This window comes from Haliaeetus leucocephalus, unplaced genomic scaffold, assembly GCF_000737465.1.
Source record: "Haliaeetus leucocephalus isolate CR32 unplaced genomic scaffold, Haliaeetus_leucocephalus-4.0 Scaffold741, whole genome shotgun sequence".
Classification (NCBI taxonomy): Eukaryota; Metazoa; Chordata; class Aves; order Accipitriformes; family Accipitridae; genus Haliaeetus; species Haliaeetus leucocephalus.
The window spans coordinates 3369461-3392835 of NW_010973177.1; the positions used below are offsets into that span (position 1 = coordinate 3369461).

The window sequence follows — 23375 nt, forward strand, 5'->3', positions numbered from 1 at the left end:
AATCATATAAACAGCTACCCCCTGTTTTTTATCTCATGACTGTCAATCTGTACTTGAGCTACCTTTCATAATTTTGCCTTTCCATCTCCTAACTTACATGGGGGAAGACTATTATCACCTGTGTAGTCCATAAGGGCTTACTTGTGACAAAATGTTACTTGTGGAAGTGAAGAATCCTGTCTCTGGAGGAACGTATAAATGACATTTTACCCTATGTATTCTATAAAAAACACAATAAATCCAATGATCTCTTTATTGCTTATAGGGGCCTAGAAGAGAAAGGCAGTATCTTTTATATCATACAATCAGTCTGTAACAAGATTTGCAAGATAAGATGATATGATCATTAAAGACAGGCTATGGTTACATGCACAGTAATCAAGAATCTATTAATTCAATTTGTTTCCCCTCCTACATCCAGTAAAGACTAAAACACTGAAGTCTTGTTATTACCATGCTCCCTGTAATACTGCTTTCTCTGCTGACTGAAGCAGCAATTCAAGTGACACAGCCTAAACATCTACAAGTCTTGAATTGTTCTGTTTCCTGTTAAAGACTCAGATGAAGACAGAGACTTAAAATTACTAAAACACACTTGAGGATGAACATTAAATATTGTCAGACACATTTACTTTGATCCAGGTTCAAAATGTTCAGCAGTTACTGGATTATCAACCTGTCTTAAAAGCCAAGTAAAAAATAAAATATAGAAAACACTTTCCCCTGAGTAGCAGAATAATGTAGTTCATGATGTAGCCTGGTGGGTTGGCTTGCTGCCCTGATAAAGACTACTGGGAAAAACAAACAAAAGAACCAAACAAAAAAAAGGTTAAAGTTACAAAATTTAAGTGGCCGTGGAAGTTATTGTCTAAAGTGAATGGCAAGCTAGATTCAGGCATCTGAGCGATTTTTGAAATTCTAGTAAGTACCCCTTTAGACTGTTGAGCACAAAACTTAAAAAATAAAAAAACACAACCCCAAAGCCTTAGTTTATATTCCTCTTTTTCACTGAGCCTTGCAAAATGGAGGTGGAAGTGTTTTAGTGCAATCTTTACTAGGAATACTGAAAATTAAAATAGAAACAAATAAGATTTTCCTCATTCAACCAAAATAAATTACTCAGCCCTAAATTGAACAGAAGTGGTTTAAAAAAAAAATAAACATGTTAATAAGCACTTTCTGTGTGAAGAGACCTCTAGTTAGAATTTCACCCTTATTTGCTGCTCAACTTTTCAACCATGCCTGACTAATCCTGATTAGCCAGCTGCACTGCTGAATCCCAGGTCAAACTGGTACTCAATTAACAGGATAACAGCTTTGTCCTGTGCTACAGCTTCTTTTGAGCAAGTTGGCCAAGCTCAACTGGAATTTGCTTAGCAGTTCACCTGCCGTGCTGACTAGCACTCTGGAAGGAATTGAAATTCTCTTCATTAGCCTTCTCTAAAGGTAGCAACATTTAAACAATGCTAGTATCCAGCCAGTGTGCATTCCTAATTCCCCTCAGAGTACTGGAGTTATTTGGTTCATTTCAACCAACTCTTCAAGGTTTCAAGGATATTAAAGTCCCAAAACCTTAGGAAAAAAATAATAATTAAAAAAAATAAAATCAGGGAACTAGGTGGAGGCAAAACACTTCAAAAAAATAGACCACTGGAGGGAAATTTGCCATCTGAGTTATCTGTTATACCAAGCCCCATGGCAAGCAAGATGGGCAACAGACATGTGCTTTAGAGGCAGTCAGAGCTCATCTTGCCTCTTTCCGAGCTGGAAGTATGAGAGGGAGAAACTGGCAATACTTAGGAGAAAAGCAGAGTGGTCACAGGGACCTCAAGGCAGAAGCTGGAGCTACTGAAGTGTGTGGGCAGGCGAAAAGCAGTAGAAACGGATCCAGAGGAAGCCAGGTCTGACAGCTCTGCTGTTAATGAAACACCTTGGCTAAGCACAGGACTGGCTCGGACTAGCTGAGATCAGCTATCCGACCACAGGATTCATGCTTTGACCACTACTAGGTACTTCTAAATTCGCACATCTTTCTCAGAAGGGCAGCTGTGGAATAACTGGTCCCCGGGAAGCTTGTTCAAGTTGCTTTACAAGTCAAAGTCTCGGACCATGCTACATACCCTGATTTCGTAGTACTGACATTCTCCTCATCCATTTCAATTTCTGAAATTCAGGAAAATTCTATTGATGAAAAGGAAACAACGGAGTGTCCAGAAGACAAAGGATTCTGGCAGGGGATAACCCCAGAGGTAAATGTACATTCTACAAAAGATCTCATGGTTACAATCTGTGTATGTAATGTATGGAAAAAAAAAAAAAATTAGATTGCTTTATCCTGCCTTCATGCCCCCAACAGAGGAAAGGAAAAATTGTCTTTTCCTCTTTTAAAATATCAGCAACACACTCCACTTAACACAACCTGCGCTTAGAACAAATTAAAATAAATCTGCTCACTACAAACCACAGACACAAATCTCCACACATATTTAAGTATCCCAGAAAGTTCACACTGAAAGCTGGCGGCTATGCTCCCCTGGGACAGCAATTACTCAGCACAGGATCATGCAGAACACCTCAGTCCTTGCCTCCAGAAGCACGTTGCAAAGCTACCACACAACTTGCTCAAGCACCAGAGAGCATGAAGCTTGTTCCTAGCTCTTAGCCATTAGCACGGATGCCCAGAAAGCAGCTTTGAAGCAAGTTTGCCTCCCTCACTGATGAAAGTATTCAACAAAAGCATTTCACTTGCACACTACCTGTTTTTCTGGGTCACTCCTGCTAACACACCCCTTTGTATGCATAGTTCAGAAATCTTTAATTGCAAAGCACATGTAAATTTGTAATTAGAATAAAATCATATAATTTTACACAACAGTTGCAAAATCAGTTGCTGATGTCTTTCACTTTCTGCCCTGCTGGTTACAGCTGTCAGGCAGGCAGTGCTAATGAGCATAGCGGAACAGGGGCTGGGTGAGATTGCAAAATCTCCTTCATTAAGAGGCACTCAAAGCTGGGCTGGTTGAGGTTCTGAGCAACCTGCTCTAACTGGATGTGGTTTGAGCAGAAGGATAGACCAGATGGTCTCCTGGAGGTCCCTTCCAACCTACATTATTCTATGTTTCTGCGATAACCAAACTTCTCCTGTCAGACATCAAGCAAGCAACCTCCAAAACTTCTCTTGCAACTAGGTACAGCTCCTTCTTTCATATACCTGCACTTAAACAGCTTCCAGATGAACTAATGGCCAACTTTATCAGCTGTGTTTGTCAACATAACAAATTGACCAGTCTGCCACTATGGCATACAGCAGTAGCAGATCCACTATCAAGAGATTGGGTTTCGTTTTGCCCTAGACTCAACCGTGGGTGGGTGCTTGCTGCTACATGTGTGTATTGACATTTGGAGTAGTTTTCACTTCTGCCAAGCACTTGTGGGAAAAAAACTGGGATCTACAGTTGAAATAACTGAGTATTACTGTAATTCAAACAAAATGGAGCAACAAAAAACATATTAAAAAGGTATGCAATAGTAATGAAAGCCAAAGGGAGTTCTGCTGATCACAGAACTTACATAGAAGCAATCTCAAAGACAAACTTGGTTCAGAATTTCCATCTATAAATACAACCAATCCCACCTGTCGTTCTTCCTCAAGACGTATTCTCTCCTCTTCTTTCCGCCTTTCCTCCTCTCTTTTTGACTCAAGTTTTTTCCGTTCTTCTCGCTCTGCTTCTTCAGCCTAAAAAAATAAATTAAAAAAAATAATTATGCAAGTCAAGCCTAACTCTTCCTGAACATAATTTTTTTAATTTCGTGTTGTAAGCCCATGGAGCGGCTTCTTAGTGTCTTCCTAGATGCATGTTCAGAAAGAAACAGTAAAGAGAATAAGAAAAAAAAAGTCATTATCATTTAACTCCCCCCAGTCCTCAGCATACTTAACGTTATGATAAGTTTAGAAATTACCCTCTCTCACTTGCATTATCTGTATCTCAGTAAGGGTTTAAGCTTGGTAAATGCCTAGGAGCTTATTACTATGGTGATATTAAGTAATATTGTGTCATGGCATTCCATTTCTCCTCACTTAAAATTTAGTTAGAATAGACTCTAAGGAGAGGAAAAAAAAATGAGAGGGGAACATAAACTCTGTAAACCCAAGTACATTCAGATTCATCATTAGCCTGGGCAGAATCTCTTAAAGAAAAAGCTGTACTGGTCTCTTCAAATAACTTTATTATTTGTTTTTAAACCAAAACTAGCAAAGAGATTGTTGCAAAATGGGGAAAAAATAAAAAGGGCATTTAAGTGTATTGTTTAGAGATTTTTAAAGTTGTTCTTCAGTCTCTTCATACACTTAAATTTGAAAACATTCAAACAGAGGATTTGTGGCTTTGCATGTTTCAGAGAGAAAGACCTAACCGAGGAATTTATCTGTCTACATGGGAAAATAAAAATCAGCATGTTTTAAAATGAAACAAAAGATTCCTCACTCCACCAACTGATGCTTATCTAACTTCATTCGACTTTGCTCAAATTTTCCACAAAAAAGTGGCTAATTAAATAGAATGAATATGGAAAGTAATGACAAAATGGTTAAAGCATAGAGTGACAAAAGGATCGTAATGGAAGTTTATATATAACATAATAATAAAGTTTACTACCAAGCGCCCTATTAACAGGGCATACCACTACAGTGTAAAGCAGAAACTGGATTTAAACTTCAGATGACACTAAAATTCTCAAGATGTGATTTTACTAGCTTTGTTTAGACCATCTACATATGACATACGCTAGTAGTTTCATAAACCCTGTCTTTTTGTAAGGTGTGTCAAGTCCACCCTGCACTCCAGCCCCTGTTATGCAAAGGTTGTTTGAGTTATACCTACTTCTTGCAACCCTGCCTTTCAAGTTACAGAACAATACAGAGCTCACAAAAAAAAACCCCGAGAACAACTAAAAGGAATTAATGCATAACCTGCTGCCATCCATGAGCACACTTTGGAAAGTAAGTTTCAAAAAGCCTGTTGCTTCGCTGGAATTAACAGCAAAATGCTGGGCAAAACTGAAAAAATGTAACAGTATTTAAGCAAGTACGTTTACACACAGATTTAAGAAAGAACAACTGAAAAGCTACAGTGTGTTCGCTCTGCATACTTGGTCTCTCTTTAAGGGCCAAACTTCAACCAAAAGCTGTCTGCATGACAGACTTCAGTGGATTACAGGGTCTGCTTTTCATCTCTCCCAATCCATAAAAACAATAAACATGCCTAAACATAGATAAACCCACACAAAGTTTTTGCACTACAAGAGCACATGAAACACTTCTCTGAACAGCCCATGGTTTTGGTCACAGACCCAGTGTTACAACAATGCTATGTGGGCTTGAGTGTATTTTTAAGGGGAGACAGTACTGAGATTAAGCTGCAAGCCAGTAGAAACATCCAATAAAGAGCATTCAAGAGTTTAACTCCTCTCTCCTCCCCACAAGAATGCCAGAGAACCTAATGGAAAGAAAACAAGACACCATTTTCCATGGCCCTCTTGGGATATGACATAAAAAGCTGGATTCACGTTTTTAAAACAAAAATACAACCGTTGTAGTGATGACACTGCCTTTGCCTTTCTGGGGTGTCTGTCATCACCAGTTCTTTGCTGAGTACTGCTATTCAGGCTCTGCTCTGGGCTCTATACGTGGCAGGAAATGCTTACCTCTCTCTGTGCTTTTCTGGCTTGTTTCTCTTCTAATTTCCTCTGCTTCTTTGCTCCAATTTTCCCAGACACCTGAAATTCTGGCACCTCCTCAGCATCATCCTCCTCTGCAACATTGCATGAAAGAGTAAAAAACAAATTTTAAATCGTCTGTAAAAAGTCCCTTTGAGAAACTTCACTGCTTCCTAGGAAAGCAGCAGCAGATGAAAAAGAGACACACATACATTTCAGACAAGACCTATTAGATGGAAAAAGGCAAAAAAAAAAAATCACACGAGACTGCCAAAGCCACAGAGAAGTAACAAGGCAAACACACAGTCAAGAGCCAGAGGTAAAAATTTACTTGATCTTTTGAAGGAAGGCTTTTCATAAACATTACCTGCTTTCCACAATTAAAACATATACTTTCTTTTATACATAAAATGCACTAATGGTTGGCATTATATAACTGCTTAACACCCACCTGCAGAGACTTTCTTCCCAGTTACCTTTCAGCTTAGCAATACGGACATCCAGTCAAAAAGTGGAATTCAGAGGCATGCCATTCATCCACTAGTTCTAGCCTGATATAACTAACCTTCAAGGGAGGAGGGAAAAAAAAACCATCCCTGAAATGCAAATCTTGGGCTTGACTGCAACAAAACTACATGTAAATAGTTCCCTGTTGTACGACAATTGGTTGTTTATAATGATTTCTGCAACTGTGAAATATGAAAGTGTCATGCTCAAATGATGTGCAAATGCATTATATTTCTGCTCACTCAGGGGCTAAGTAAGACTAAAGAGCTTTTAAAGACTGCCATTTCCCCCCCCCCCCCCAGTGTCTCATGAACATTTGGCCACTTTATTTGCTAATCTGAATTAGCCCTTGATGCTACAACATAAGTACTGTGGATTGACCTCAACGCTCAAAGAGAAATTATTAGCTCACTTCATGAAACACTACACAACAGAGAGAGACTCATGTGTCTGAATCAGATGGTGGAATCAAAAAGAAAGATCTTTATCACATGAATCCCTCTTTTAGGTAAAGTAGTTTATACTTTGAGCATCCACACTGCTGTTGCACTTGATGCTAACTTCAGATCCACACACTTGAACTCCACTGGGTAATCTGAGAATGGCACTGCCAGCTCCTGCTATCTTCCTGAAATACAGCGTTTATTTAGGAAGGGAGAACAGGAAGAGTGTGCAGGGGAAGTTCTTCCTCAGTTAAGTTTTAGCCCTCACCATTGGTGGTGCGGGGGAACAATTCCCCACTCACACAGCCCCTGAGCCCTTGGTTTCCAAGGCTGGGCTAACAAGAAGAAAAAGCCCATCATGTCTGATAACCAGTTTCATGAGAGCCTGCAGCAGCTGTACCTGGAGCTGACCATACTATGGCAATCACCAGAACTGGTTTGGTAGGGCTGGTGCCTGGGTGGGAGCTCTCTCCAGAGCACCTGGTCCCCCTTTTTGGGAACCCAAAAAGCTGCTATTAAAAAAGCATATGGATGAACGAGACTCACCCTTCTTTTATATGTAGAATTAGGTTTGAAACACTCTTGTTTTACTAATTCCAATACACAGTATGGTACTATGGTTAAGCCACTGAGACACATCATCAGAAACAAATGTAATTGAGAGCTGTGTAGGTGGCTCTCAAATAACTTAGCTGTTTTCAGGATATGGAAGTTAATATGAGGCAGGCTTGCTGAATTGGGCTTCAGAGAATTACTGGTATCTGATTACTGAGATTATCAAAAGGGTTCCCCCTTCCTACACCACAAAGAGACCAACAGGGGACACTCAGGCTTGACACAGTTACTTCTACAATTTTGCTGAAGCTTAGAATAAAAATTAGAAATAAAAATTATTTATATTTAAATACCAGGCTAAGGGGAGTTCCAAACACAATGGGTGAGCAACCCAGCTTAAACAGTTATTACTCCAAAATTAACAATTCAATACTAGCATTATTCTTTAGAAAATTATTTCTGGAAAACACCACAAATATAAAACACCATCTGTGACACTATTCAACCTGAGGCACTGAGTGCTTTCCAGATTTCATCTATATTAAGAGTACCTGAGCCAGAGGTTTGGCAGAAGTCTAGAAAGGCTTTGAAAACCTTTTTCCAGTCCTGGATCAAACACGTCTTTGTTCAGTAGCATTTGCTTTCCTCCTGTTTGAAGCATCTGATGTCATCCCTTAAGTACCACTTCCTCCAAGCTTTCTCTAGTGCATGGAGTTACATCCAGCAAGACAGGCACAGTGATGCAGACGCAGCCCATGATTCAGCAGAGCTTTAAAGGTCAACAATGCACTAAACCTGGGTGCGATTAATATGTGCTAAATAAACCTGAACATGCTGACAAGAATATAAGCACATGGTAAAAGGATTTGCTGAACCAATTGGTTATTATAGCAAAACAGCTGCACCAAAAGCAGAGTGGATGCTGCACGCAGCCAGTGAGACCTTTTTTTTTTTTAAACATAAAGAAGCTATCGTTTCAGCAGCTTTTAGCAATCACTTTTCACATATTCATAGTTGCCAACACTAGTAGACCTGACGGGGGCTCAGTCCATGGGAACATGCACTCCATTTACCCCTGTGCTTCAGATGTGATGCAAGACGTTCAGTTAATTGTGCTCACTTGTTGTGAAAGTGGTTTGTCATCACCCAAAGCATTACGGTTGGCCAGCCTGCGTACATACTCGGTTGGGAAACCTAACAACATCAGACATCATTGTATAGTTGAAGCTGAAACTGTATTTTTGTTTGAAGGCTGATCTTCTAGGGTGCTCTGTACAGTTTATCTGATGTCTTAAAATGTGGCAGTTCTGCGATTTATGTAGGGTCGTGGCATGAAAGGGAGAGAAATTTAGTGCTCCAAACTTGACACAAGCAGTTTTTCAGTAGTGACTTTCCCTAACTGCTCACAGTACCACAGGACATGAAAGTCCTGTTCCCACTTCACAATATGATGCTGATAAACACCACCAAACCTCAAGGCACACACAACCCTTTTTACCTGAACGGCTTGGATGTGACATAATGGGACAGCTTTCAACCACAGTCACAACTCTACCAACATGGTCTGGTCCATCTTTACAGAGTCCAACATAACTATACCAGTATTTCCAGAGCTTGCAAAGCATTCCCACCAGCTTCCAGCTCTAAGAGACAGAAAGCAGAACTAGTCTGACTTACAGTGACACTTTCACACCACTTTACATATTCTGCTTTACACAAACATGGGTTTTGCTCAGCTAGCCAGCTGAGAGGTAGCCTTAGGGAATCTTAGCTTTTCCTTAATGTTTTGAACATACTGAGAGGCAGGACAACAGGAAACAGTTAACAGTCACACAGGTGTTTGAATGTCCTAAAAATTTACTGACTGCTTTTTAAAAATACTTCCCAATTGTCCTGAAATGGAGTGGTTTGGACTGCTTAAAGAATCACCATCAAGGGTATTAGCAAAAATGATTTAACAGGAATTTATATAAAAGCGCAATTTCACAGAGTTCGATGGCAAGGTTCACTCTATTACTTAATACATGGATGAAACATACATAGGAAAATAAAGTTAGAATCAAGCTAAAATTATTTATACAGAGACTGAAGATGCAATAGGGTAAAAGAGAAACCTACAAAGGAAAATCGAGTTAGAACTGATTTCTTGTGATTTGTACAGAGATTGGGAATGTAAAAAGGGTAAGGGAGACCCTCCCGTTGAGTCACAAGGTTCAGAGACGACCCCCTCTACTTTCTAAACTCCTATTGGAGTCTAGGTGCAGCTGGATCAACTCCTAGCACCAGACTTGGTCAACAATTTATATCTAAAGGGATTATGAGTAGAAAAGCAGCCTGAGATTCATTCAAAGTTGAATAAAGTTCACAACAGTAACTCACGTACAGATTTGAAAAGCAATATTTATAATATACTTGGTATAGAATATTCCGGTTAGTACACATACATGAACAAAGACTCTAAGAGATATACATAAGCAAGTAGAAGAGATATACCTGTTAAAAATTCCCCTTGAGTTCAGTGAAAATATTCACATCAAACGCTTCAGCATCTTTCTCAATAGATGAAGGGTTGAGCCTCAAGGAACAAAGAATATCAGCCCAAGTCTTGTTGGCTTTCGGCGACAGATCTCCAATTTTTGCAAACTGAACAGCCTGCTGCGGTCCACGAGAGCTCAAAGGGTCTCACTTAGTACCGCTGTTTATAGGTTTGGGAGATGACTGGCTTTAGCAAATAGCAAATTTCTGGGATTCCAGTAGCACTGGTACTGTTTCACATGAGTTACGATTCAGATAAGGCAGGCTCCAAGGCTGTCAAAGAATGACTTAAGATTCAGATACGGGATGCTCCAAGGCTGTCAGGAGAGACCCGAGGTATGTCCTAAGGTTGTCAGGAAATGAATAATTATCCCTACTCCCATCCCCAGCCTCCACCAGGCAACAGGAGACCTTGGTACAGTCAGTACAGCTCCCTGTCTTAGCCTTGCAAGAGTTCCCGGTATGGTCAAGGGACACTTAACCGCCCAACTCATTACACTTATGCTAAGGCCTAGCAAGACTTCTCGAGTTCATAGATCAGCCCAGAGAGAGGGAAGAAATGCACCACCACACCAATACCATTAGAAAGTGTGCTGGAGTGATGATGTTCTCTATCGGGACAGGAATTTACCAGCTACTATGTACAGAATATGCAAAAACTCCAAATGAAACAACCCGTATCATATATTTTAGTTGCCTTTGTCATCTATGTCTTGCCTCCTATTAAGTTTTGGAAGTGAAGCAAATGGAATCCCATCCACAAAAAAGGATGCAAGCTGCACACGTGGCTACTCACAAAAAGTCCTTTACGCACAGCTAGCTGCTTTATTTACTATTTATGCAGCACCTAACAAAAGGAGTTAGAGAAAGGGGGGAAGATGCAAGGCAAAACAAACAGTTATTCCTGAAGGCAGAAGACATATGCACGTTATTAACATTGAATAGATGTACAACACCAGCCACTAGAAAGGAATTGGTCCACCATATAGAAAGGTGTGGGCATTCATGAGTAACACAGCCCCATGTTGGTAGAGTCATAACAATTTTTTTTTTTTTTTTTTAATTTGGTAGCTATCCAGTTTAGGAACTGAACGAGACATTGGCTTATTAATCTGAAGCCCCCAAACCAGCCTACGCTTAGGACAGAAAAAGGACAGCAAACAAAGGGCATTAGCCCTTTTCAGCAGAAGTCAAACTACTTGAAGTTTTTTCTCAAATAAAGCCATATGGCATAACTGAGAAACCACACACCTACCTCTTCCACACACCATCTGCATTTGAAATGTCTCAAGGGCAGACACACATTGTGGATACTTTGATAACACTAAAGTCACTTTCTATATGAATAGTAGCAAGTCAAAATTAACTTTTGATTCACTAGTTCAGATATTAGTAGTCAAAGTTTAACTGTACTAGAAAGGTTTTCCTACTGATTAAGCGTTAAATTTATTTCAACTACTACATCAATTAATATAGCTCTATTACCAGCTGTTTCACAAGAACAGCATAGGACCACATCAGCATTTCTATGTTTATAAATTTTCCAGAACTTTCAGCATGCCAGAGTGTGGGGAGATGCAAACTGCTAAGACCTTTTTTTGTTTTGTGCTTTCTTCCTCAGTCGTAATTAGCACTTATAAAGGAAAACATGAGATTCTGATCTCCAAGTCTTGCCAAGCAAAAGAGGAGAGGAACTTATGATTTAATTTATGTTGGAACCATTAACTTCTTGATATCATTTTTTATTTTACAAGCTGGAGCACTCAGACTGTCAACAACTGTTCACTTTATCATTATCGATTCTGTGTAAGTAAAGTAAATTTAACCCAGTGTTCACTGTAGTGGACGTTCCGAAACCTGTGCTCAGATATACAGGGCTAAAAGCTCAGAGAAAAGGCCTGCAGATGTTGGGATATTTAACCTTTTGGAGTTATACGCTGCTGCCAAAAGTAGAGAACCTGTAGTTTGTTACAGTTACGAATAAAGGCTGTTGACAAAACCAGATTATTTCTCTGATGCAGTCCTTACTTTCTGTTTGTTTCGAAAAAACCCATCAAAACACAATAATCCACACAAAATCCCATTTTTTGGCAACACTTTTTGCAACAAGTCCGAGAGGTCATTTGTTTGCAGGATGTGAAAGTCAGCACCTTTCAAAATTAAACCGTTGAAAGTATTCCCTGGAAATCTACTGGGCTGCTTAGGCTCTCCTGGCACGTCTTTTTCTTTAGCCTTGTTTCTTTCTCTGTCTAGCTCAGCCTCATCCACAACATCGACCAAAGCCTTCCACGCAGAAGGTTGCCCAGTGGTCTTTGTTTTGCTTGGTGGTTTGGAGATTGCTATCATTTCTTAGAGAAGTCTGTTTCTTGTAACTACCCTAAATCATGGTGTGGTGACACCTAGAAGTTTCAGCCAACAAAAATGCCACCCCCTCAAATCAACAGCAGCAAGTTTTGGTCCAAGACACCACTCCAAGTGACAGAAAACCTGCAAAACCTGTGTCCTACTCACCAACTGACTGAACAACCCCGGAAAAGGCACTTTGCCTGTGCATGCCTCTGTCTCTCCGCAAACTCTTTGTATCATGTGCTGAGGCAAGCAGGTTTTCTCACTACATGTTTGTACAAAGTCACTGTCGGAAATAATGTATAACAGTCCTTCAAGCAAACAGGCATTTGCCTCAGTTCATCATCCTCATTATTTTTACAACGGTAGGATCAAGACAACCCAACCATACTTGCTGTCATAAGTTCATCCCCACAAATTTCTTGTCACTTGATCAGAAATTAGGGTACTAAAGCTTTTATGCAAACATCAGATTGGCTGGGTCGCTTTCTGCTCCAAGAAGCATAAAATGTAGTGTCAAGAGAAGTACCTACTTCACTGCAGAGCTCTTCGCACTGTTCAAGGCACAATAAGCAGGTCTGGAAGTGCAAGCTCAATTCGAGAATTGGACGACTGCTCTTTCTGCACATGACCAGCAACCAAATAAAAGCTCTTAACGAAACATCTTTACACATACCCAAAGGTGATCAAAGTCCAAGTGGATGCACTCAGAGCATCAATCAGGCAAAAACAAGAGCCATAAATACCCCTCCTCAGTCAATAAATGGGATCTGAAATTGGAAAATGGCTAATGCTATTTATTCACACTACCCCACGTCCCAAACAACTCTCAGCCCAACTCCAGTTTATCCCTTTTCCCCTGCTTCCTTCCACTGCTTAGCTTGGCCTTTCCTGCCCTAAATGATTAATGCCTGAAATCCACACACATTTATGCCTTGCAGTGAGTTTATTTTTATCCTGGCTCTAGCTAGCCCCACAAAGCCACTTCTATCTGGGTTCAATTTAAATTAAGATACAACAGAGCTAATTAAGTCTGCTAGCTGGGATATCAGAAGCAACCTAACCACATGAATACAGAACTCTCCTTCCAGACTCATTTTCCACAGGGAAAGGCATAGGCACCCTGCTACAATGTGCAGAGCAGATGTCCTCTGAGGCACACAGACTTTAACAAGAGTTGCCTAGATTGCACTGGGCTGCATGAAAGACAGTAGTGTTATGACTAGAATTAAGTTGGGCAATATAAGCCAACCAAACCCATTTTTCTAAAGCCATGCTGGTGGAACACAGCTCAGGGGTCTCAGTCATTTTGAGAATTACTTTGTCACTGATGAAAAATATCTCTCCAGCAATCTTTGGTCATCAGAGGATATTAATAGATGTTCATATTCTCATAACAGATGACCTCCTTTGAGTACTCAACTAACCACTGAAAAGCATTACTCAGGCAAACCGAGCCAGCGTAGGCAGCCGGCTAGCGGGCCTGCCCCCACAGCACAGTGCAGCCCACATGGAATCCGTGAATAAGGAACCTACGTACGCCGCGTGGGTTGCAATTCTGGTAGGAAAGTCGAGGCATTTAGTGCTTCACTGTTTATTTTCTGTCTGTGACAATCTGCAAGTAATTTACGTGTCTTATCCCACCCCACCGACCTAAAGGAAGAATTATAACCTGGTTTAGCTCCGCTGGTAATGGGTGTAGATTTGAGCATTTGAAACAATCATTTACTGTCCTTCTCTGTATTAAATGACTCCTTAACCAGACTTGCAAGCAAAGAAGAATAAGATTTCAACTACAGAAAGGACAATTAAAAGTGAGAGGTTCTGATCCTAGTGCCACAATTTGTTTTGGTTCCCCCCATTACTCTGCAAGAGATTTGGACACTGGCACAATACAACAACTTAGCACAGGCAGCAGAAACCGTGGGCTACTATTTTACCCTTGAAGCTTTCTTTCTCATTCTGGAATTGAAATCTGATTGTTAGATGGAAAACAGAAAACCCTCATGCTAACCACAACTCCAAAGCCTACAAGTGTTGCTTTGAGACCGTTCCCTAGAGTCAGCAGAACTGGCTTCCAACAGGCAGAATACTCTGGTGATAACAGCAGTTCCTACCTGACTCCACTTCCATGTCTGTAACAGTAACATAGATCTGGCCAGGGCATCCTCACACCCCTCCTGAGTTCAGTGCTAGAAATCTTGCAGTGCTGGGTTCGTGTTATGCCTGCACCGACCTGTGGCAGAAGTCAGAGTGACACAGAGCAGGATCAGGTAGCTTTGCCCAAAGCTAAACACAGGCCCAGAGTAGAAATTCCACACACAGAATAGAAACTTACTAGTAAAACATTTTAACAACGAAAAAACCCAACGCACTTCAGTTGCAGATGTTCAGAAGCCTTCTAAAGCAACAAGAACATTTACAAGTCAAGACTGAAGAAACCAGACTGGCTTGTTACCAGTGTTTCTGTCTACATTGCCAAATAGCTTTGCTCTTCAGCCCTGGGTGCCCCAACTGGTCCTGCGTTGCCTGGGACTGTCCAACATTGCATGCGTTCTGGGCTCTCTTTCCATATGAACCAACTAATTTTTATAACACAAAACTCAGCTGTGGGGATAACTTGCTATTTCAACACGTTCAAATGGAGGCAGTAATTAGACAAAACTGCTCTATACTGCAATAACAGAGAAAATGGACATGGCCCCCACACAAAGGAGAAAAATCCAAGAGTGATTCCAGGCCTATGCTATATGCCCACAGACTGGCCTTCAAAACATGTAACACATCCTTCTCTAAGGGGCAAAAAAACCCAAAAAACCCAAACCACACACTAATATAGGTAGCTCTGCAGCACAGACACAGCCAGTCCATGACAAAGTGGGGCTAGTCCCAAGTAATAATGGCCGCTAGTCATTGTACACCTCAATGCTGGGGAACCACGGACAGATGCTTCTCTCCACAGCTATACTGAAGTCTATGCTCAGTCTCCAAAGGCTTTGGTTGTGCAACAGTGCTTAGGCACTTGGAAAATCCACCCCAGAATATGAATAAAAACCCACACAGAAGCAGAAAACAGAAGCAAAGAGCAAGAAGTTGGTTTAATTTGAAGAAGAAATTAAAAAAAACAAAACAGGGATGTCATTTCAAAGAAAACTTCATGCAAGAACCGCAGCACTTGCATCTGATGTACAGTAAGCTGCAAAAGAATTATTTATAAAGTCCAATGACACAGATTCTTCTATTGCTAAAGTTACAAAGTAAGATAAGCCATTTGCTTTGACAGCTTCACCGTTGGCCTTCAGCATTCAAACTTTTGATGTCTGGAGTTTAAGGCAAAAGATATTCAGATTTCATTTTATTTTGAGGATGCTATCACATGAAAAGAAATAACCAAAGTTGAAAAGTTCAGACCTGTCAATTTCCCATTTGTGAAACCGTTGAACACAATTAGCTTGAAAAGCATGTTTACCTGCCAACATGAGCGCAAGACACCTTCTACAATGTGCAAGACAAGAAAAGCTGAAGAAAATGCAACTAGCCCCTAATCAAGGCATCACACAGATGTGTGCTCACTGTTTGTCACCTACTGCAGACTAAAAAGACACTCTGATCTCCACTGCAAACTCAAGTGAAGCAAAGCCCACTTTTATCAATAATTGAGCAGAAACCCTGAACGCTTAACCCACAGTCTGAAAGTAGAAGGAATCCAGTTAGGTGAATCATGGTGATATCGTTTCTTTAGCAACAAAGATAATAATGTGTGAAGTTTCACCAGAAAAGGGAGCGAGGCTTACAGGGTGTAGAAAGATGTTATTTATCACTGTGTTCTCGTCTACAACCACACCACAGAAGCAAAGCTATTAACTGTAGATCCAGCACAGGAACAGAGGACTCATTGTCAACAAACTGCTGGCAGTAAGACAAAATGCTGCAGTCTGTGGTGATCTCCAGTTAATTGGCTTGATTCTGATCACCACCTGTATGGCTCCTCAGAAAGAAAACTCCAGATTTTACAGAGATTATATTGGGGAATTAATGCTTCCCACCAATTTGTAAGAAACCAGTACTTTACTATGGCTCATTATTTGAGTGCAAGGTGCGGATTCTGTTTACCCAAATTTAACCTGCATGGTTAAGCAGGAAATACAAAAGGCAGTTTCTAGGAAGTAAGCAAAGAATATGTTGTGATGCACTGTTGGCACGACAAACTGCCAGAATTCACCACAGGAGGAGGCAGACACTTCAGTTAAAGATAAGTGGTACATAGAGATTAAGTGAGGAAGTACAGAAAGAAGTTGGAGAGTCAAATAGATTATAGTCAAGCTGTAAGTAACTCACAGTCAGCAAAACTGAAAAACTTTCTTCAGGAGCCAACCGCACCCCTTCACCAACCTTAATGTCTGCTGTTAAGGTGTGTTTCAATGTTTGCAAGATGAACTGAACCAAATATTACCTTCCACCCAGTCTTCCACCTGCTGCGCTCTCCTCTGGGCCATCATCCTGTTTCCCATGTTCCTCCGGCGCCTTGGCATCCCATCTCCCCGCTCTTCAGCATGGGGCCAGGGCCTGACCACTGCTGCTGCTGCCGCTGCCACATTTTGCTGGTGTTCCTCATCAGCTGCAAAAGGGAAATTTAATTGATGAGAGACTGGCCATCTCTGCTTGCTGCAGTTGTCCTTTTGCCAGTCAACTTTTGCAATCAGAAATGCAACACCGGTGGTGTTTTCCAAATGAGAGAATGCCTCCCCACTCTCACATGTTTTTTTTCCCCTGCATGGCAGGAGATATGTGCAAGTTGCTTTCCCATGATTAAGCAGGATCATGCACTGAAACCTTATTATTTGTGCCCAGTGCTCTATGCAACGTGTCATAGTTTAACCCCAGCCAGCAACTAAGCACCGCACAGATGCTCACTCATTCCCCCACCCAGTGGGATGGGGGAGAAAATCAGGAAAAGAAGTAACTAATAACAATAATGATAACACTAATAAAATAACAACAGTAATAATAAAAGGATTGGAATATACAAATGATGCACAGTGCAACTGCTCACCACCCGCCAATCGACACCCAGTTAGTCCCCGAGTGGCAATCCCCCCAGTCTCCCCAGTTTATATACTGGGTATGATGTCACATGGTATGGAATACCCTGTTGGCCAGTCTGGATCAGCTGCCCTGGCTGTGTCCCCTCCCAACTTCTTGTGCCCCTCCAGCCTTCTCGCTGGCTGGGCATCAGAAGCTGAAAAATCCTTGACTTTAGACTAAACACTACTTAGCAACAACTGAAAACATCAGTGTTATCAACATTCTTCTCATACCTAGCTCAAAAACATAGCACTGTACCAGCTACTAGGAAGACAATTGACTCCATCCCAGCTGAAACCAGGACAAATGGAAATTTTATCCTGACAGCAGTCTTTTTTGCAACAGCATATAGATCATCACAAAGAAAAAGCTATAGCTATGTGCTGCGAATGTTATTTGATCTGACAGAGCCCCCACAAAAAAAACCCCAAAATCACCACACCACAAAACAAAGACAGACACCCCCTTGCCTCCCCCAAGCACTTAAAAAATATTATTATTTCATCTAAACTGATAATCTGTTTTTCCTTTCTGCCAGAAAACAATTCTCTTTACCTGGCAGAACTAGCAGTCTAATAGTTTGAGTTACCAAAAGGCAAGGACCCAGAAATACTTTTTTTCCCCTTCTAAAGTACTCTGATTTTTTTATTTTATTTTTATTTTGTACTTGTGTAACTTAGAAGTAGATTCATCTGAATTCAAACCTCGGAGCATGCATACTTCAGAGTGGAATATGTAAATTGTTATACCTGAAACAAAACCTGAATAGCAAATAAGGATTACAAATTACAGCCGTGATACATACAGGGTAACTTCATTCTACCACGCTGATTTAAACTGCAGGTCTCCCAATAAACACATGTAGGGGAAGACAGAACACCAAAGGTCACTGCAGCTCTCACTGCCATCCTCTCTGCATATGCTTCAGTTACTAATTAAGATCTTACAAATGAGGAATATCCTAACAGAGGAGCAGCTGGGAGACAGCATGGGAGCAAGCTACTGACCAGTGGGCTCATTTCAGAAGTTCTCCATAGAAAACCCTTGGCCAGGTTTTGCTTTGAGACCTCCCTGATCCTATTGCTATCAACTATGGTAGTCATGCCAAAACAATCAAGATAAGGGTAAAATATCATCATGCTTGATACCTGCTTTGCATATTCCATTGATAAGCATAACTTATATTTGTGTACGTTGTTACTTGCTCAATCCTGCAAAGTATTAACTACTATGCCTTAATTCAGGTAAATATTCAACTGGTCCCATGGAAAGCTGCAGAACTACTCATTGCTTAAACTCAGGACACACTTTTTTGTGCTTTGCCAGATTATATTGTGTCCCAGCAGGAGCACAAAATGCTTTGCACACTCTGCCAAGTCTGGATCCAGCATCCTCTGATCCAAACAATGCCTTCCTAAAAAAACTACTATTAGCATATCTATGATCAGAAAATAAGATTCATTATGACTAGATCTACACAATGATCAAAGGTGTGCTTGCAGCTCATCTCGGTATATCTCAACTAGCTTCAAAGCAGCTAACTTTGGTGCTGATAACAATATAGCTGCAACAGCACTGAGCTCAGCACAGGCTGCAAAGCAGAGTCATCTGGGGAAATATTTGGCCAGCAAAGCCATTAGCAGTTCAGGATTGCTGCAACAATGATGTTTAGCAGTCCCCCAGCAAACTCCAGCACTAGCACGCACCATGACATTTTGAATTGAGTCACTGCACTACCACACTGCTGTCACCCTCTTGTTCTCATCCACTCCTTTTATCTGTGGACCAAAACAGGTCTATAATAAATTACAGAGTGTAGGCTCCAGGGATCCAAGCATTTTGCTTCAAGGCTTGCCCAGTCTTATTTATAGCATGATAATGCTTATTTTGAATGCTACAGAACATGCTACAGGAAAGCATTATACTGCAAAGGCAGAGCAGCAGATCACTTATTGGGACACTACTAAATGCCAGAAATACTTAGTCTGCAAAAAGACTTTTTATACAAATGCAATATTTCTCTTAAGTTCTTCAGATACACTGCAATTTAAACCTTACCATCCTTTCACCTGAAAGCTTCAGTGTGTCTATCTCAGTAACTTCCAAAGGTGGTCCTGCATAGCGTATCAGCTGTGCAGTTCCAGCCCTCACTCATTCTGGGGTTTGTTTTTGGTTCCCGTTGTCCTGCGAAACAGAGACTGTTTTGCATTTTGTGAAAGAGGAATCTATTTATAAGCCACATATTCATTTCAAACTGAGATGCTTAACCCTCACAGAGACAAATATGTGAGCCAAGCTGTCCTATTTTCTCAATTTAATTCTCCACAGGAGACATGGTAATTCCTCAAAGTTGACCAGTGTTAACAGGGCTCAAAAAAGCAGTAAAAACCCCATCAAACCCGACCTGTATCATGGTCAAACACACAAGGCAGTTGTTGGACAATCCTTGTCAGATCTCCAAAACATTCGGACAAACGACAGAAGACACCTAGACGACACTACGGATTCTCATTTAGTAGGAAAAGGTACGCTTTATTACAGCTTTTTTCTTCCCTCCTACCCCCTATAGCTTCTGTTTGCAAGGCATTCAGCTGGACAGTCATTTGAAAAACCTGAATGTTAGTCCTTGCATTTCTTCTCATCCTTCACAAGGGGGAGAAGAAAAGAATCATTTACTCTGCCTGGAACACGCTTCTACCTGGTTGGTTCTTCAGGGGTCAACAATTTGTCTACGTGGCTCAAGACACATCATTTATTCCAGTATCTAGAAAGTTAGATGTGCTCTCTCTCCCTCTGAACTGGAAGTACCACAGATAGACTAGAGCTGCACACGGAGGGGTGTGACTAGTGATTTCAAAGAATACAGAGGATACACTTAAAAACCCTCTTGCTCTTATTCCTGGAACTGGATCGACTCTCAGATTTGAGGTCAAGAATAATTTTCCTTGGGGTCTGGCCCTGTGCTTTTTTCACCTCCTGCTGCAGCACAGGGCGTGGTTTGGCCACTGCACTTATCTCAATACATCTCTTCATTTTCCTGTAGCTGCAGAGGTCTCAGACATAAGCGGCACCCCAGGCTAGCCAGTTCATGCAGAGATTAGTCACACAAGGACTAATGAGACTTGATACAGAGCCATCTGAGTGAAACTTAATGACCAACATTATACAGGTTGGACAAGCTGATCCAGGAGATGCTCAATGGTTTGCAGAATGGCAGGCCACAAGATATTAATTAGATAAAGCCCTCAAATTAACAGGCAATACAAACAAAAAATTAAACAGATGTCTGGAAAATGGACACGGCTTGAAAGCCAGGTTTAGTTTGTATTTTAAGCTTTAGGTTCTCCAGTTTCCGACTCAGCCTTCCAAAACCCAGGCAATACCTCTTTTCTGGGGACGGCAGGTTTGCTAACGTGCTGAGACAGCAGCTCCGCCTCTGCGTTTTCAGAAACATCAGCACAGTGCAGAGGCAGCAACAGAGATTATTTCGTCTAACTTGTCAGCCAGTAGACAGCAGCAACTGTGAAACTTTCGTTGCACTATCAGAGCTCCTTCCCAAAGGGAAACAGAGCAGAACTCTGCAGAGCTCTTTCCTAAACTGGATGTGAAGCACCACTGTCACATCATTACAAAGAACCCTATGAAATCTTTCAGAGCCCCAACTTCTTAGGACCTAATTTTACATATCCCAGGTAGAAATCTGCTCCTTTACGAAGCCTTGCAAATTTCCACTCACTCAGAGCAAAGGCATTTTTTTCTTGAGAAGCAATCCTTCACCTACCACAGCACATTATCTTCAGTTATATCAGATAAGCAAATCCATCAGGGTAACACCTGGGCTGGCAAGTTTCGAGGCAGTCCAGCAAGACACAGCTACTAGTTTGTGAGCTCCCTCGTCCCGTACCGACGCAGAGAGAGCTCCACCTACTGCACCCTCACACATTAGTGGTACTTCCTAATACACGGGCGGCATCCAGCATCTACCTTTGTGCTAACCTAACCTGTGAAATTCAAAGAGAAATTGCAACAAGTGGAAGTATGCTTGGCTTCCCTGGGGAGGTACTTTTGCCTAGAAGAGCTTACCACATTAGGGCTTGTTCACAAGTAGATATGCCAACCATGTGTAAAAGCCAGCGAAGCTACTTTTTTTTTCCCTTCTATTCTCAGCAGAACAAGTCCAGGCATGATCTTGCTGGAAACACTGTGCTGCTCCAAATGACCTTTCAAAGGAAATACAGTTACAGGATTTACCTCTTGCGTCCTTAGCTCCCTTCATTATGCAAAGCAGGCAAGTCGTGAACATTTTTAAAAGGGCAATTCCCCAAGAGAGAGCATAAAGAGAAGCTGCTGCCCCAATCCCCAGACATTAAAAAGAAAAGGTGAGAGCTACCAACCAGTTCTCTAGGTCAGGAGTCCCTGGCTTCAAATACTTTCCATGAGACAACACAGATTTACTAGCAGAATTGTAGCAGCTTCCATCTTCCACATAAGCAAGAGGAACAGGAAAGCAAATTCCTGTTTAAGACCAAATTTTGCAGACATTAAATACACCACAGCCCCACTGGTTTTGAAAAATAATTTCTGTTGTGTGAGGAGAACAATGTCATCCCCACAAACTGAAATTTTGTAAAGGGCTTTATAACGACAGAAATCAGTATATTAAGGTAGAAATTATGTTAAAACTACAATTAAAAAAGCAAGGCTAATGTGGAAGTGTCAAAAAGATGCCATGGAAAAAGAGGCTTCAAAGTGATTAAATTATCCTGAATGTAAACTAACTTTAACCAAGCTGCTCAAAAACAGTATTAAAGCTTTTTGAGAATTCAGAGCATTTAAACCAAATGTTTGGGCTTCAAGTTAGCATACACTTAAAAAGAAAAGAAAAAGAATTCCTCCTGAACCCCATAGCCCCTGATTTACCCAAGTCATGATACAAGTCAAGTTCAGGAAATTAGTTATTTCCAGCAGTCTCATTTCTCTGGGACATGCACCCACTTTTTACCAAAAGCTTTAACTAACTAGAAACCTGACAAAGTTTCATCAGTTTGCAAGCTGTTGAGAAAGATTTAGACCACATCTATACAAAAGAAGGCGTGAGAGAAATGTGTTGGAAAATCAAATTATTATCAGCAAAACCTGCTTTTAACACAAAGCTCTTACCAGCATACACTCTTGCACTACAATGTGTTTATACCAGAGGTGTTTTGGTTTTTTTCCTCTTAAAAAAAATTATCAAAGCTGCCCCCTCCTCAAAAGAAAAACAAAACAAACTCAACCCCAAAACACACCAAATCCTGGCAACTGGTGTTATACTGACAAAGGCTTCAGTGTTTGTCCTGGCTAAAGATGTGAATTTGAGACCCACAGCTAAATGACCTCCCTTCTTCCACTTTGAAAACACAACAAGGCTGGTAAGTTCAGACACATCTGATTTCTTCCCATAACACTCAACTTGCACCCATGCCAAAGTCTCTTCCACCATGGTTCCACGCTGCCTCAGCGTGCTTGGCAGCTGTTAGGTTTACAGTTGGACTCGATGATCTTAAAAGTCTTTTCCAACCTAAATGATTCTACAATTCTAGCTGCTGGTCAGCAATAAGACACTCACCATTTGAGGGAGGACTGGAAGTGCTGTCTCATCTACCCGTCCCCAGAACGGGACTGTGCAACACCGCACCTAAACCTGGCACAGCTAGCAAGCCCTCACAGCGTCGGGTGAGGCAGAAAAGGAGCAGAAGTGGGCAATTTCTGTGAAATGCAGGTAAAGCAGGCTGTCAGGGGCCGGAGAGAGACCGGCCTGCCTTTCAGGTCGCCTGTCTGACAGGAACATTAACCGGCCGTTGCCCAGGACCTGCCAGGGAGAACCAGGGGTCCTGTCAGCCAGGCTGGGCTGTCACCTCACACAGTAGCTTTCACTTCCCGTTCGCAGGAGGAGCCTTAGGGATACACCTTCCCCCCTGCCCTCCCAGCCCCAGAGCGGGAACCCTGCCAGACTTTCAACACCACGACAAACCCGCTGTCCCTCACCCTAGAACCGCCTCAGGCCGGGAACCGGGCCCTAACCCCGAACAGCAAGAGCAGGCCTCGCCGCCGCCCGGGACTCCCACCCCGGGGCCTGAGGGGACGACCCCGGCGGGTGGAGGGAAGGGAAGGACGCCAGGAATCCCGGGGGAAACACCGGGACCAACC

At 41.6% G+C, this 23375-nt stretch overlaps 1 protein-coding gene across 1 annotated transcript in view; it reads right to left on the minus strand.

Moving 5' to 3' along the window:
• DDRGK1 (DDRGK domain containing 1) overlaps positions 1–22668 on the minus strand; it is a 39317-nt gene extending 16649 nt beyond the window's left edge. Inside the window, exons 1-4 of the mRNA XM_010580824.1 lie at positions 22563–22668; positions 16555–16719; positions 5704–5810; positions 3635–3736 (exon numbers count right to left, since the gene is read on the minus strand). Coding sequence (XP_010579126.1) covers positions 3635–3736; positions 5704–5810; positions 16555–16719; positions 22563–22668 — 480 coding nt within the window. The remainder of the gene's footprint in view (positions 1–3634; positions 3737–5703; positions 5811–16554; positions 16720–22562) is intronic.
• Positions 22669–23375: the final 707 nt, after the last annotated feature.